Raw genomic sequence first — 15,005 nt, 5'->3', positions numbered from 1 at the left:
TATCAAATATACACATTTCTACTTACGTAATTAATTCATATATGTAAATGTTAAACGCAGCTTAATTACAAACATAGATAAAATTTTACAAAATGTTGTCTTAAGTGTGTAATATATATATAACAGTTTAGTAAATTTCCTTGAACTCTTCATATGTGTTAAATAGAGGTTCTCTAACCCGGTAAAGGAGGAAATTTTTTCTTATTTTTGGTTAACATTTTATAGTGTGGTCCAACATTTTCCTCTTTATATATTTTGTCCATATAGTAAAAAGAACCAGAGAATACATCAAAATTTTTATGTTAATATATTGATAAGTTCTATGAACATCAGTCCGTGTTGAGAATATAGTGAATTATAAATGTCCGATTATTTGAAATTTCTTTGAAATGTAACCATTTATGGAATTCTTATTATCAATAGAACTGGAATTAGTGCTTCTATACTCACAGGTGTAACGATTGAAACGGGGATTCTAATCAAACAGTATCTGATTTAAGATGTTCTTAAAACAAACCAATTGCTTTCAAATAAGTATACATAGCTAAGCGGTAGTGCCCGGTGCTGTTATGTACATTGGAGCAGGTGTTGGTCTGTGCTTCGGCAACAGGTAAGCCCTATTAGAAGCGTAGTCTTTCCCGTAACCTCCGCCTGCTGAGTACGCATAGCTACTGCCGTAGTCGGAGTTGAAGTCAGATGACCCGCCGTCGAAGTATGACGAGTAATGCGTCATTGGATGATGATGCTGTGAAAAAATAGGCAAGAATATTATAGTTGCTAATTTATCACACAATAGAAGTTTCTAGTAAGTTACAAGGTAAGTTGTAGTTACAAAATATCTAATGAACTTATTCTGCTTCCAGCGCATCAATCATTATTTTTCTATAATCATTGTTTAGTCATTAAAGTTCGATGGCTAAGACCACGGACCGGCCAGCTCAGTGTAGAAAGTCGAGTCATAATTGTCAGTAAAAGTTAAGCTAAATGAATTCGGCTTTCAACAAGTCCTATTGGAAATTTATGGTAGAGGCCTTTTTCCAGCTGTGGACGTCTTACAAATGAAATGATTATGATTAATATATTTTTTTTAATTATTAAATATTTTACTTTGAATCAGTTATACTGACGATTGGAGTATGTCAAGAAAAAAAGTACTTAATTTAATAGAAATTCGCATGAAAATAGTCTCCTCTGTAATGACATACCTCAACTTTAAATAAAGCTATGGGTTCCAAATGCATGCTGATGTGAAGAAGTTACTACAAATTCAACGAGAGTTTCTGTATCTTTTTTTCGTACCTTCTAAGTAAGCTAGTCATATGCGAATCTTTCATAAGCTATCTTAACAATCAAAAACTCGTTATGCGAACTCTTTGTGTTATATAACATTATTTTAAAACCAATATCCCAAATCTTATGTACTCCGGGTACATTAACGAGTATCTTTTTTTTAGAGGCTTAAAAGTAAGAAATCTCATACGGTGTTCGACCAAAATTATTTGAGTACTTTAGCTCAATAAAGACTTCATTAAGAAGAGACTCTTTCAATGTAGAACGATTGACACAAAATACAAAGGACGCCGTATATTAAAATGGACACACCAAATAATACCTCTCACCTCTAAATGTTTGTGTGCAAAATATATATCTAAATATGTGCCTCGATGGGAGAGAAATAGTGGAGACAGGAAAGAAATGACGCAAAACGCCCGAAAAATTCATAAATACTCTGTCAAGATTACACAACAAAGAAAAAGAAAGAAATGACATAATAATAATTAAATTAAATCATCATTTCAACTAGACGTCCATTGTAGGCCATATACCTCCGCAACCGTGGTCGTACCGGTGTATAGATCCAAACTCTATCTTTCCTTGGTTGCCGAAAGAGCCGGCTAAGGGAAAACCGTTCACGGACGATAGGCACCATAAATACTATTTCTTAAATCCAAAGCCTACCAATAGACGCAAGTATGTCAAGAAAATAAACGATGTTAACGTATAAATAAGTAAAATAAAAGTGTGTAGTAAAAATACCTACACGTAAGTCATAATATAAAATAAATTAATAAGACTTTTACAAACATTTCATAATTTCATGCAAAAAAATATAAAATCTAATTGACTGATACGTCACATTCTAATCTAATATATAAAATTCTCGTGTCACGGTGTTCGAACTTGAACTCCTCCGAAACGGCTCGACCGATTTTTACCAAATTTTATATTCGTATTCAGCAGGTCTGAGAATCGGCTACTATCTATTTTCTATATCCCTAAGTGATAAGAGTTGTTCACCTTAAAAAAATTTTTTTAATTTTTTGACGAATTTTTATTTTATTATTTATTTATCATACAGCATACAAAAATACATACAACCCTAAATTTTTACCCCTCTACGATAAACCGTTATTTTTTATTTGTTAATTAATTTTTTTTTTGCAAAACAACGTTTGCGGGATCAGCTAGTAATAATATATAAATAGAATGTGCGTAATAATAATTAAAAATTATAAACTAAACAATAGTAATTACCTATTAACTTTTTAAAATAGATTAAGGTATATAAGTAAACAGTAATAATATATTTAGGAATTTTTTTTTTTGTTTATCAGCCAGTTAACCGTTTGGGCGGTGCATAGATAAATTGACAAAGGTAGGTGAACTAGTTAATATCATAAAATACGACAAATAAAACAAAAAAAGTACATAAAAACCTTATATAAAAGCATATCATGTTTGTCTGTCATTAATATTGCAATCTAAGCTGTATTTTTAATTGCTTTATATTTGTAAAAAACAAAATATTGTTGGTAATAATTAATAAATAATATTCGTAAAATTTTATGTAATGTTTTATGTTTAGTAAGAGTAGTTGAATCCTTCAGAAATCATACAATGCGCCATCCACTCATCTACTACGACGAATACCGCTAAAGCTATCTGGGAATAAAACTTTCTGAGAACAAACTACAAAAGATAACAACCGACTCGAGTACACGTTCTATTCAAACTTAGTTTAACGCACTTTATATTCGTGGGTGCGCATTTATATATAAATAACATAAGAGCTACCCTTTTTAATACGTAATAGTTTTTGTTTCAAGTTTTATTTATATTGTCCGAAAACTTATCGACCAACCTTTAGAATTTAATCACCGTTACATCATGATTATCATATCGGCTTATAGACGTGCACTGCAAGACATTGGCCTCCCTCAAAAATTGCCACGAAGATCGTTCTTACGCATATGATGAGTATTGTTAACGAGCTATGGAGAGGGCTATACACGGGATTTCTTAATAACAGATTAAATCAGAGATAAAAAGCCCAGCTGATTGACGAATTGAAGTCGCGATAGGCAGACCACATGTTGTGTAAAATAGATGGCTGCTGGTGCCTTAAGTTTCTGGAATCAAGTCCACGGACTGGCAAGCGCAGCTAGGAGATACATCCACGAGATGGACAGATTCATTATTGGTGTGTGTTTATGTTAGCTTTTGTGTTTGCTGTTGAAATATATGTTTGTATATATGATAAATAATAAGTGTAAATATATATTAAGTATTAAAGTCGTCGAAAGACGGCGGTGACAGGCCGCTTCCAACCTAGCCTATGTCATGAAGTGGACATCCGTTTTTTTGATATTGGAAGGGATATCTGGATGGACACAAGATACCTTGCCGTCTGGGTGAAGGACAGGGTTATGTGGGATTTCTACTCAATAAAACCCCTGGTGGTCGTCTTCGGTATCCATAAAGGCCAGATCGTAAAATCACAGCCGCCCGTTAGTATTATGCCAAGGCACATCCCTGGAGGAAGCTGTGCTTCCCCCGGAATCCTCGCTGTACCGTAGCAACACGAGACCATTTCGCATTGCTGCTCTTCTTGGGTAGACATTGAGTGGACGATGAAGGCCATCACCTTCAAAGACCGCAAACCTGATGTCCTTATAGTCGCCTCTTATGACAGGCAGGGGATGCCTTAGCCCTATTCTAACTAACCTAGCTAAAATGGTGATGATGATGACTATACAAAATTATTTAAATATAATTTATGTTCTATATCGAGTAATGGAACTTAGAACCTCTTGAACTCGTTAGATTCGAGCTTTGTTATAAAATGGTTCTATTTTTGATTTCTATTTTACCAATGAAAATTATCTTGATAACGTTTCGATCACAATCAATAGAACTTACTCAACGTTACGTAGAGCATATTAATTTATGATGAGTGTAGTTACATAGTGCCCAATCCTAAACAAACACTTATCCTTTACCCACAATAGCTTCCAAGAAGTTACCTTTTAGGAAATCGAATTCTATTCAAACTTAATTCAACGTATTTGAAGTTAAACATAAACTATGTTTTAAATACGGGTTTTAGTTGTAATAAATTTTTTGAATATTTTCTAAATGAAATTTCGAATATTTTTTTCAAACAATTTAGAGTGAATTGCTATATAACAGAAAAATGTTATTTACGTGCCATTGCATTCTTTGTTTCAACATTTTTAGTCATATAAATTTCACGCAAGCTTTCTTCTGTTCGAAATTGTTGTACATGTAAAAAATACACTTAAAAAACTTTTAAGTTAAACGGTTTTTTGATACCCATATTGTGGTGGTTGTGGAAAAATAAACTATGTACCCAGTCCGCCATATTGGAACGGCGTCCATCTTGAATTTTAAATTTTGACATAATCATCGTGTTTTATTAGTGTAGCCCTTTCATTTGATACCCATATTGAGGGGGTTAAGGATAAATATGTAATCCGCCATTGTGTATCGGCAGCCATCTTAGATTTATAATGTTATTGATTTTATTATATTGTATTGTCATCTAAATTAAAAGTGTGTACCAAATTTCAGATCAATCTGACAACGGGAAGGTGCTTAAATTTCAATTTCTAATTTTGACCCAAATAAATAAACAAATAAATTCTGTACGGGTCGAACTAAATAAAACCGTTTAAAAATATTTAAAACTAACGCCATTGATACGACTTTATAGAAAAGTAATAGAGTATTTTTTTTAAGTATGTTTAATAGCACCAATTCTGAACGATCACCGTGTGGCCACCGCTTTCGATCTTACGTTGTGGGTTTGATTCCCGCCACACACATGTCATCTCTCTTCATTAACGGTTAAAGGTAACTTTATGATACCATCATATACTAGCACCAAATATTTGTCAGTAATGTTACAAAAGGAACTGTGTATTTTTGGACGCTGCTCTCCCGGGGCTGGGCTTATTAGACTAAACCTACTCTGCCTATAACAGTTGGGATATAATGCCTGACCTAGATATTTTCGGTGACCGAACTACATCAATTAGAAAAAACTCCAGTTGATATAAAATACCCTTAGTTTATTTATTGTCGCTTTTGCTGTTATTCTGTTTTTATATAATGTTTTTTGTTATTTATAAAAAACATTTTTTGTTATACCTGGTTTAAACATTAAATTCGTGAACACCTATTTATGCAGTTTGTAGTAGTTTTAAGATTTATTATTATGTTTTTGTATGTGTTTTTGTATAGTTACTCGATGTGTCCTATCTTTCAAAATCAGGAATTTGTGGTACACTTTTCAAATAAAAGATCTGATTAAAAATAAAAGTAGTTACTTACTTTACAAGACTTCAAAGTACTAAGGAGACTTGGTACTAGCAGAGCAGCTACCAGGAGAAGCTTCTTGATTAGTAGCACAGCGAGAAGAATTGGAATGAGAAGTAGCTTCGTCTTTAGAGTTGCCAGGAGATTGAGAAGTGGAATCATCACGGCTAGCTTTTTCTTTTTGCCGCGTGCTGAAAAAAAGTTTTTCTATGTTATTTTTTTTTGTTTTCATTTTTATTAGGATGCAGCATCCAGCAAAAGAAAGTTTCGGTTTTTGTTTGTTTATTCCAGAATTACAGAGGTAGACTGAGAATGCTTCATCATCACCATTTCAGCCACATGTGATCGACTGGACATAGGCCTGCCCAAAAAATACCATAAGTACCGGTTGGAAGGGGCCTGCATCAACCTTATTCCGACGACTTTAAAAAGGTTGTCTAACGATTCCACCCTGTGCTGCTGCATGAAAATAAAAATTCAATCAATAATACAAAATTTTTAAAACAAATAATTTAATTGTACACTATTGTACTTGTGTATAAAAAAATGAAATACCCAAATAATCAAATTTAAAATGTAAAAGACGCTGGTCTCTGGTATTGGTCTCTATCATGAACTGGTGAAATTAGAGACTTTAAATCTACAAACTATAACAAAGATTTTTTTCTACATTTAGTATCTTCCAAAAATACATTGTTTTATTACGTTTTGAAGTTTTTTAGGAACACTTTAAAATTCGTTTTTATTTCGTATCATTTTTTGATATCAAATCGTTTATAAATATGTTTTACACAGTTTGCATGTGTAGTATTTGTTGTGTCAATAAGCAAAACTTTCTAAGCATACATTGTTTTCAAATAAAGAACGATTGACTGTTAAGTAACCTTTATTACTTTATTAAAAATACAACCTGTAGAAGCTCATGAAAGGATTTCGTTCAATTTAATGTTCTTAAGAACATTAACACATTAACGGAAATGACGAAAGAGACAAAAAACCGTAAACTATTATGCAAATTGATAAATTATAAACTTCTAAGTTTCTAAACCTATAGTCTTAATACAAGGAAATCGCATTATAAAAAATGCATTAAGGATTATTTTTGGCTTAACAAATTTTGCTCATTACTAATGTAATATACTAAAGCGCTGCTGGTACCGCTGTACCGCGCCTTAAGTATCCGCGCGGAACCACAGAGGTGAGAGGGGGAGCAATCAACCGTCAGGAGTTGCGGCAGTAACTCTCATGTTCAATTTGCCCCGGACCCCACCTCGCCGCCTTTTTGTTAGGCGAGGGACAGCTATTTCGGTAGCACTGCATCCGATTTACATAGTAATATATTCTAATGAGAACGGTATGAAATTTCAGTTCGGTATGTTTTCAACACATAAAGGCTATTAGGGCCGCCTTGACTATTCAATCAAATATAAATTAGTTACGCAATTGCCCTATCTAGCCTTGACCGACCCGGAATCGAATCCCACGCTTTGCCCGATTTAATACAAACACGAAAGACGATCATAACAGTTTTAGTGGCACAGAATTCGTTAATCCATTAGTTGCAATTTTCATGGTCCAGTTTTATTTACTTGTTCCATAACCATTTATTTACGGGGTCACAGAATTAGTGGACCAAGTTAAGTCGAACATCAAATCGGAATGATGACGAATTTCGCTTTAATTAATGACAAACGATCGTTTCGCTAAATAAAATAAAAAATGTTTTATAAATTCTCTAAGACACTTAAATAGGAATAGTTTTAAAACCTGTATGAAAACATAAATAATAAGATATGAAGTATAAAAAATTAAAAATCTGTTCCACATCCAAGAAAGGAAAATTTTGATCTAAAATTATCTAAATAGTTTTACAAAACATTCTTAACGAAATTTAAACGATGTAATCTCAAGTTTTCTACTCATAGAGCGTTTTAAGTATCGGTAAAGTTCATTCAACATGTAAGGCGTTGTATAATCAAGTTAATATTATACAATTTCTAACTTTGACTTTAAATGGCATATTTCTTATGAATTAATACTTGTGCAAGATCGATACAAAATTGAGTAGATACGCAATAGAACCAATGTCAACGATGTAGATAGAGAAATTTCTCTTCTGAGGTGGTAATGGACAGGGCATATCACCCGTGGAACTGATGGTCGTAGGGACCGTCAGTAGAAGTAGTAGTCGGTAGATGCGACGAGAGGCCGACGACTCAACCAAAGTTTCGGGAAGTTTCTGGTTACAAGCAGCGTAAAACCGATCATCGTGATGATCTTTGGGGGAGACTTACGCCCTGCAGTGGGCAAAGGGCTAACATCATGATGATGATGATGTTCGGTTCGAAAGCTCCGTTATAAAAACACGATAATGCTCTTCTAGTGGTTCAACATGTTTACAGCATATATCAAAGAAAATAAAAAAATATTTTGGCCTTAACCAACTTCGTATTATCAATAGTTACAGCCCTATCTCATTCCAACATAAAATAATAAAAATATGGCCTATTGCAAACGTATCACATTTTTATTAATATTTTAATAACGAACAATGAATTAATATAATTTCTAAAATAAAATCATCAGTTATTCATTTTTCCATTCTTGTTATAGGATTCGATATGTTTTGATTGACATGAAATTTTGAAAAGTAGCCAAAAGTAGATTTTAGTTTAATACGATTTATATAGTAAAACAAAATATTTTTTTTATCTGCTTTTTTACTTTTTTTCTTTGTATAAGAACCTTATTTCTGCTTTTAAATCTGAAGAAAAAAATAGCTTATTAAGGCGAACCGTTCTGCAGTTTTGTGCTTAGTGTTTGACGATTCTTTATTTATACACTCGTAGGTAGTTTGTGTATTGCTAAATATGGTATAAAAGGAGCTGCAGTAACTAGTAGTGGAATAAATCAAGAAACGGAACGCCGAAAGCGACAGATAGTTGATCTAGTAACAAGACCAATCCCTGAATTTTGTCTTAAAACAGTCTTATGACACATTTTATTTTCTTTAGACACTAATCTATTGTCTCTTATACATATACATTATAGGTATACATTAATGTATTCTCTCCTAATGTTATTTACCTCAATGTCTCGTCGTTTACATAGTCTGAAGCTTTGTACAAAATGATGTGGAACGAGATAAATTGCGCGGTGTTAGCGGTGCCTCAGTTCGTAATTTGGTAATCCGGGGATTAACAGAAACCTCATGTGATATGTAGAGCGCGAATGACTAATTGCTTTCAACTAACTTCTGCTTGTCACTTCGTACATGTTAAATTTGTGTAGATAATCGTCCTTTTTTTTTCTTCTTTAGTCTCCTTGATTGTCATTTTACTGTTAGGCTTCTATTGTAATAAACAAGTAGGGTCGTCGTGTACATATCGACAAAGCATATATATATATATATATATATATATACACACAAACACACACACATATATATATATATATATATATATATATATATATATTTCACTATATATATTTATGTGTGTGTGTGTATTTATGTATAGTCTATATGTTTTAATAAATACGCTGTAATTTGATCCTTTTACTGCCTTTTAGTTTACTCCTTACTCTGCCAGAGTAGGTCTTTGAACACATTTTCTAAAACCATTTTAAAAAGTGTACCATAAATGACTAAAAATATAGTTTAAGACAAACTGCTGATGTACTGATCACGAATTTCGTAATGCGATTTAAAAACGAAATATATTAAATTTGTGGAATTCGCAAAATTACTCCGAATTATAAGAATTTCTCATTAATTATTTGCTTTACTGTACGTATAACGTCAGAATTTCTGCGAATAAAATCTGCTGTTATTTTACCTGGCACGGTATTACGCGGCTTAATTTGACATCACGCATATTAAAATTATTAAAATAACAAATTAACAAGTTTAAGGCAGAAATATAATAATACTCAGAGAATTCTAATTAACCACGACAAAGATGTGTGACCTTCTGTAAGGATTTTTTATTGATAAACAGAATTTAGAAGTTTTTTATTTAAGGCAATATAATAGGACAACATCTGCTTTAGCGGCCGTCTGTTCTGCGTGCTACGTGGCCTGATCGTTACAAGGTTCCTAATCCTCTGGGATATGTCGGTGACTTTCATTCATCTACAAATCATCTCATTTTGAATCATAATAATAGAGGAATTCCGTGAATAGTTGTTATACATTGCTTGCGGCATTAAGTGTATTTTATAAGCAAGATCTATCAAGGCGGAATTAACTCCAACAAATTTCACTATGTATGTTAATAAAGAGGATTGTTAAAATGTAACATTTTAAGACGAGGAGGGCAAAGATTAAAAATAGCTAATTATACACAAGTAACACGAAACGTGACGTTATGGCCCTGCTATAGTGATAATAAAACAAGGCTGTAATGTTTCTTTCACAAAAGCACTAGTCTCCCAATCGTTTTCCGAGTAAAATCCTTTAAACCAGTATTACTCCTCGTGTGACCCACGCCCCAAAGGGTGCCTCCTGTTATTTAATTACTAAGAGGGCAATTTTAAAGTCGATACGACACGAGTTTAACTCTATCGCTTTAACAAAGAAAACAAATAAGTTACATAGGGGGCGTAAGAATTTTAGAGAGGCTAAGAGGAGTCATGGTACGCAAAAAATTTAAAAATACTGTTGTAAATTGATTTTGAGTATATACGACAGGTGAATAGAGTGCAAAATAGATCATGTCCGGGAATAGGGAATGTTAAGTCAGGACGAAGGTCTATGTCAAGCAGAGGACGTCACACGTTTAAAATGATGATGATATCTCACTGAAACATTCAAAAAACTAAAAATTAAGGCAGTTATGACGTTTGAACAATTTGTTTTTCTAAATAGTTTTGTTGACATTCTATAATGCGATAGTGGGTAAAGAATCGAATTTTGAAATTATAACAGGCTAGTTATAAAAATTTTTAGTGTTAATAATGTACACTGTAACAATAGACATCATTATATACACCCGATAAAACAAATTACGTACCGGAGCTAAGTAACTATAAGTGAGATTTAGACTAGGCACTTTTCAAAGATATAGCTCTTTAAACAAATTGTCATTTGTCAGTGAGACTAAAAAGAACCTTTCTCCAAAAAAATCCGACGTGGAAATTAATGATTGTGACTTATATTTAGAACGCTAACATAATATCCCAAATTTTGCTTTATTTTAAGAAACAAGCTTCTATGTTAGATTAATATTTTGTTACAAAAATGATTATAAAGGAAATTGGAAAATTCATTATCTTCGTTAATTATTTTTGACAGCGGATTATAATTACGCATGAGATTTATAATTGTGGTTCATTATGGATTAAGGATTTCAATTTTAAACTAAACTAGAATTTAACTGCGGAAATTATTAAGCGTTTATTTTTAACATTTCTAATGTCTTCTTTTAATAAATTCGGTTTTTAAGATATTTATATAACTTTTTAATTGTATTTTCGATGTTGTTTGAATTGGTACATAAATATTAAAAACAAACGGAAGATATTAATGAGCAAGTACATGGTGAAAAATAAATTTTAGAAATATAGCTTTATTTGTAAAGTAAACGTGAATACATATATTTTTTGTTTGAACAAGCGATTCTTTAAACATTGAATGAATGTTAACGTTTGAATTTTTATTTCGTTTAACTCTCTTGATATTATTTTAATAGCAAACAATTTTAAATAATCCTAAATATTGTGTAATTTTTGTATAGTACAATCTACTCAAGTTTGGTCAAAATATCTGATTAAAATAAACTGTCATAATAGCGAATTTTATAATACAAAAGACCGCATTAGATCCCCATCGGACCTCCTGTTTGCGTGAACTCAATTCCGATGAAGCTGCACAAAGCCGCCGGCTTTGGCTTTGTGCAGCATATCATTACACAATTAACAAAGAAGAATCGATAACGACATAGTAATATTTATCTAGCAAAATATTTGCTACTTGATTATAATTTAAAGTTTTCATTTGAAATCATTGTGTATATTACCATTTAAATCTAAAATTAATTCTGCAGAAATGATTTTCATAATCAGTCTATTCACGTACAAAATTAGGTAGAAACTTGCATCAAATCGAGATGAACTATAATGACATCTTCGAGATACTATGACATTTCCTAATATTAAACAAAACGCCCGTAACAACATCGATTGGTTTTAGTGATATAACATTTCCTTTTACGCATTACTTAAAACGATAGTTATAATTCACAAAAACACTATCACAGGCAAACTATTCTACAGTATTACTGAACACATTAAAATATTAAGTGAATTTCTGTAGGAGCATATTTCATGAACTTTGACGAAATAAAAAGTGAAGATAAGAATATAAAAATGTTAACACGTACCTGGGATCAATAATAATAATTTAAATTTTTAATAATTATTTTTATGTTAAGTTACTTTATAAAAGGTGACGCAAAAGTAACGTCATAAGTGAAACTTAATTTTTAAATAGATACAGAGAGTCAGTTGTCATCAAGCAATGGAATATATCTATATATCTACATTCTAAATATCAAGGCAGTGATGTTAGGTGTCGCTAATAAAAACTAAGGCATGTTCACATTATGACATTACTTTTGGTAATATAGTAACACCTATAGCTTTGGTTCCATTTTTGAAATACCTAACGATTTTTTAAAAACTTATTACTTTTGTTTATTTTTAAAGAATTCGCTTCATTGTTTTTAATGAGAAATATATATTGCCTTCGTCGATAGTTACTTCCACATATGTACAATATAATTCTTCAGCATAAACAAAATCGCTAGAAGATATTTTCACCAATTGAGTCAAAACGAAAATAACTTGACCTTAATACAGAACTATCAAAATATAATATTATTTCTTACAGGATTATATTTTAAAATATAAAACTATTCAAGTCGTGCCGGTGACCGTACTCAGGCTATTCACATATTACAAAAGGCAAGGTGAACGCCCGAATATTAATACCATGGATAATATCGAACACCAATGGAGTATTAACAGATAAGCGAAGTTTATATCGAAAGGCAATTATTGAAGTAAACACGGTGCCGAAAGATAACGCTTTGTTTAAGAACTTCGGACAGAGATTAACCATAATGGAGTATATGAATAACTTAAAATGACAATCAACCGATTAAATGATTGATTTTCAGATATAAAATAAATCGTTGTCAAAGAGAAAATGTTCTAACATCGCAAACAAAAATCAAGTTAGTACAATACTATCGATAAACATAGAAACTTTCTATAATTTAATAAAGAATCGGTCATTAAACACAAATATAGTTTTATTTATTTTGTTATCATGTATACTGCCTGTTTATTTTGTAACGCAAAAACAAAGCAAATACTTAATAAAAGGTTTGTTACTCTGATCGCTTGGAAATTTGTCCCAATTTTTCATCTATTTTTGTAAGCCGGGCAAACATTTTGTATATAACAGAGTTCAAATATATTAAGTCACTTGTTAGTAACAATAAACAACTACACACCGACAATGACACCAAAGACTAAATTGCTTGGAATATTGGAGAATTAGACAAGATTTTCTAAAACTGTGATGTGCGATATGAAACGCAAATGAATATATAAGAGGGGTCAGTAAAACTGACAAAGGTCATATTTTTAACTGTTTACATTATGTTCACATTCAAAAAACCATAATGATAAAAGTAGGTTCATAACGGTTTAAACTCACCATCGTCATCTTCAGGCTCTTCAATTGTCCGCGCACCTTCAATCAGTTTCACCTTTAGACCTCTAGTTTTAAGAAATTGTTGTATTAATTGCTTCAAGTATTTAGTAAACTCAGCCCATTCGGATGATAAGCTTTTGGGCTCTGTCATTGATACTTCTACTTCTTCGTTATTCGTTGCTTCTTTAATCGTCTCATCGTCTAGATGTACAAAGCTTATCATTTTGTTAGCTCTGATTGTTTCATTTGAATTTAAATCCCCGAAGAATGTTTTTGTGGCAATTTTTAATGCTTTGTACTTCACGCAGGATAACGCCTCTCCTTTGATATAGCAGGCATCTTTGAGGTAACCTGGATATCCGTCTTCAATACTCTTCACTCGTTGAAGAGATAGCAGTAACAAAATGATTCGTGGTATTTGTGACATGACTTCTCGTAAGCGTTTATTCTAAAAAAGGAAATAAACTTTTTTAAATTTGAAATATGTCAAACGTATACATGTATGTAAAATGTAAATAAGTAAACGAAATATTTATAGTGAACATAGTGAAGTTATCACAAAATGATTTAGTATAGTTTTTAAGTAGACTCTATAGATTTCAATACATACATGCAGACACACGCACACACACACACACACATATATATATATATATATATATATATATATATATATATATGTTTACACAAACTTAACATAACACAGTCTTTACTTAACAAAGTCGTCTGTCCACCTTATTTGTTTTAAGTCAACATATTCTTTTATAATTAATTATGAAATTCTGAAGCTTTAAATGTATGTTATTGATATTATACGGAAATGCAGTAGAGCCATATGGCTCTGCTGAAAGTACATTTCCATATAATATCCAATATATATTGGAATATACTAATTCAGATCGATAAGTGGTAGCCCAGTGGTAGAGGAGTGAAACTTGCGATCATAGGTCGCGTGTTCGATTCCCGGGGTACAATCTTACATGGATCACATTTTGTGCATTCGTTACGTAGAATGGACACTGCTCACAAACAATTTTGCAGGGGTTGTGCAGCAGCAGTGCTACCTACCCATAATACCACAGTGCGATGTTTAATCCGCCCGCTAAAGTGGTGATTATAGTACATCCCCACATAGATATCTTTAGGGGTGGTATTTGCCTTGCAGTGGGTGTGTATGGACTTAAACGACGAGACTGGTTCATTCCGACTATATCCAATTTTTACACTTGATTTGGAATGCGAAACGCGTATTGGATGACAGTCAAAGCCGAGATACTTTTCCAGCCCTCTGTTCTAGTCAAATTTAAATTGACAGAATCTGAAAGTCTAATTCGGTGAAATATTTAATTAATCCGAGCTTACGTTTCTAGGATACCCCCGGACGTTAGATACTAATCAAAAGTTTACGAGGAAAGGTTAAGCGAAACTACACCTACACATTATTTCATAACATTTTGTCATAATAAAAAAGATCACCTATAATATATATTACGAACAACGAACACGTAATTAAAACATTTTTTAATATAACTGATTAAATAGATTAAAAAGAAGTCCTGTACAAAAATGCTTACTGTAACGCTACCGAAACCGCTGTACCGCGCCTTAGGTATATGCGGTGAGCAGCGGGGGAAACGCGAACAGCGCTCTTACTCTTTTCTTAGTC

The 15,005-nt window shown here is 32.2% G+C and overlaps 1 protein-coding gene across 1 annotated transcript; it reads right to left on the bottom strand.

Annotated features, from left to right (window-relative positions):
- Positions 1 to 544: 544 nt before the first annotated feature.
- On the bottom strand, positions 545 to 13,766 carry Osi1 (Osiris 1). The gene is made up of 3 exons (XM_068769257.1): positions 13,343 to 13,766; positions 5,635 to 5,810; positions 545 to 745 (listed from the first exon to the last, which is right to left on the bottom strand). Exons 1-3 carry the CDS (start codon positions 13,764 to 13,766, stop codon positions 545 to 547), a joined length of 801 nt encoding a protein of 266 aa, XP_068625358.1.
- Positions 13,767 to 15,005: the final 1,239 nt, after the last annotated feature.

This window comes from Battus philenor, unplaced genomic scaffold (genome assembly GCF_028537555.1).
Source record: "Battus philenor isolate CCGP_79_NKW_IND1 unplaced genomic scaffold, ilBatPhil1.0.hap1 SCAF_28, whole genome shotgun sequence".
NCBI lineage: Eukaryota > Metazoa > Arthropoda > Insecta > Lepidoptera > Papilionidae > Battus > Battus philenor.
The sequence above is the reverse complement of the archived record's forward strand: the minus strand, read 5'-3'. Positions and strand labels throughout refer to the sequence as shown.

Coding starts and splice junctions, on each gene's coding strand:
- Osi1 (XM_068769257.1), bottom strand. CDS start 13,766: ATGTCACAAATACCACGAATCATTTTGTTACTGCTATCTCTTCAACGA. Junction 5,811..13,342: donor AGAGCCTGAAGATGACGATG/GTGAGTTTAAAC, acceptor ACTTTTTTTCAG/CACGCGGCAAAAAGAAAAAG. Junction 746..5,634: donor GTACTTTGAAGTCTTGTAAA/GTAAGTAACTAC, acceptor ATTTTTTCACAG/CATCATCATCCAATGACGCA.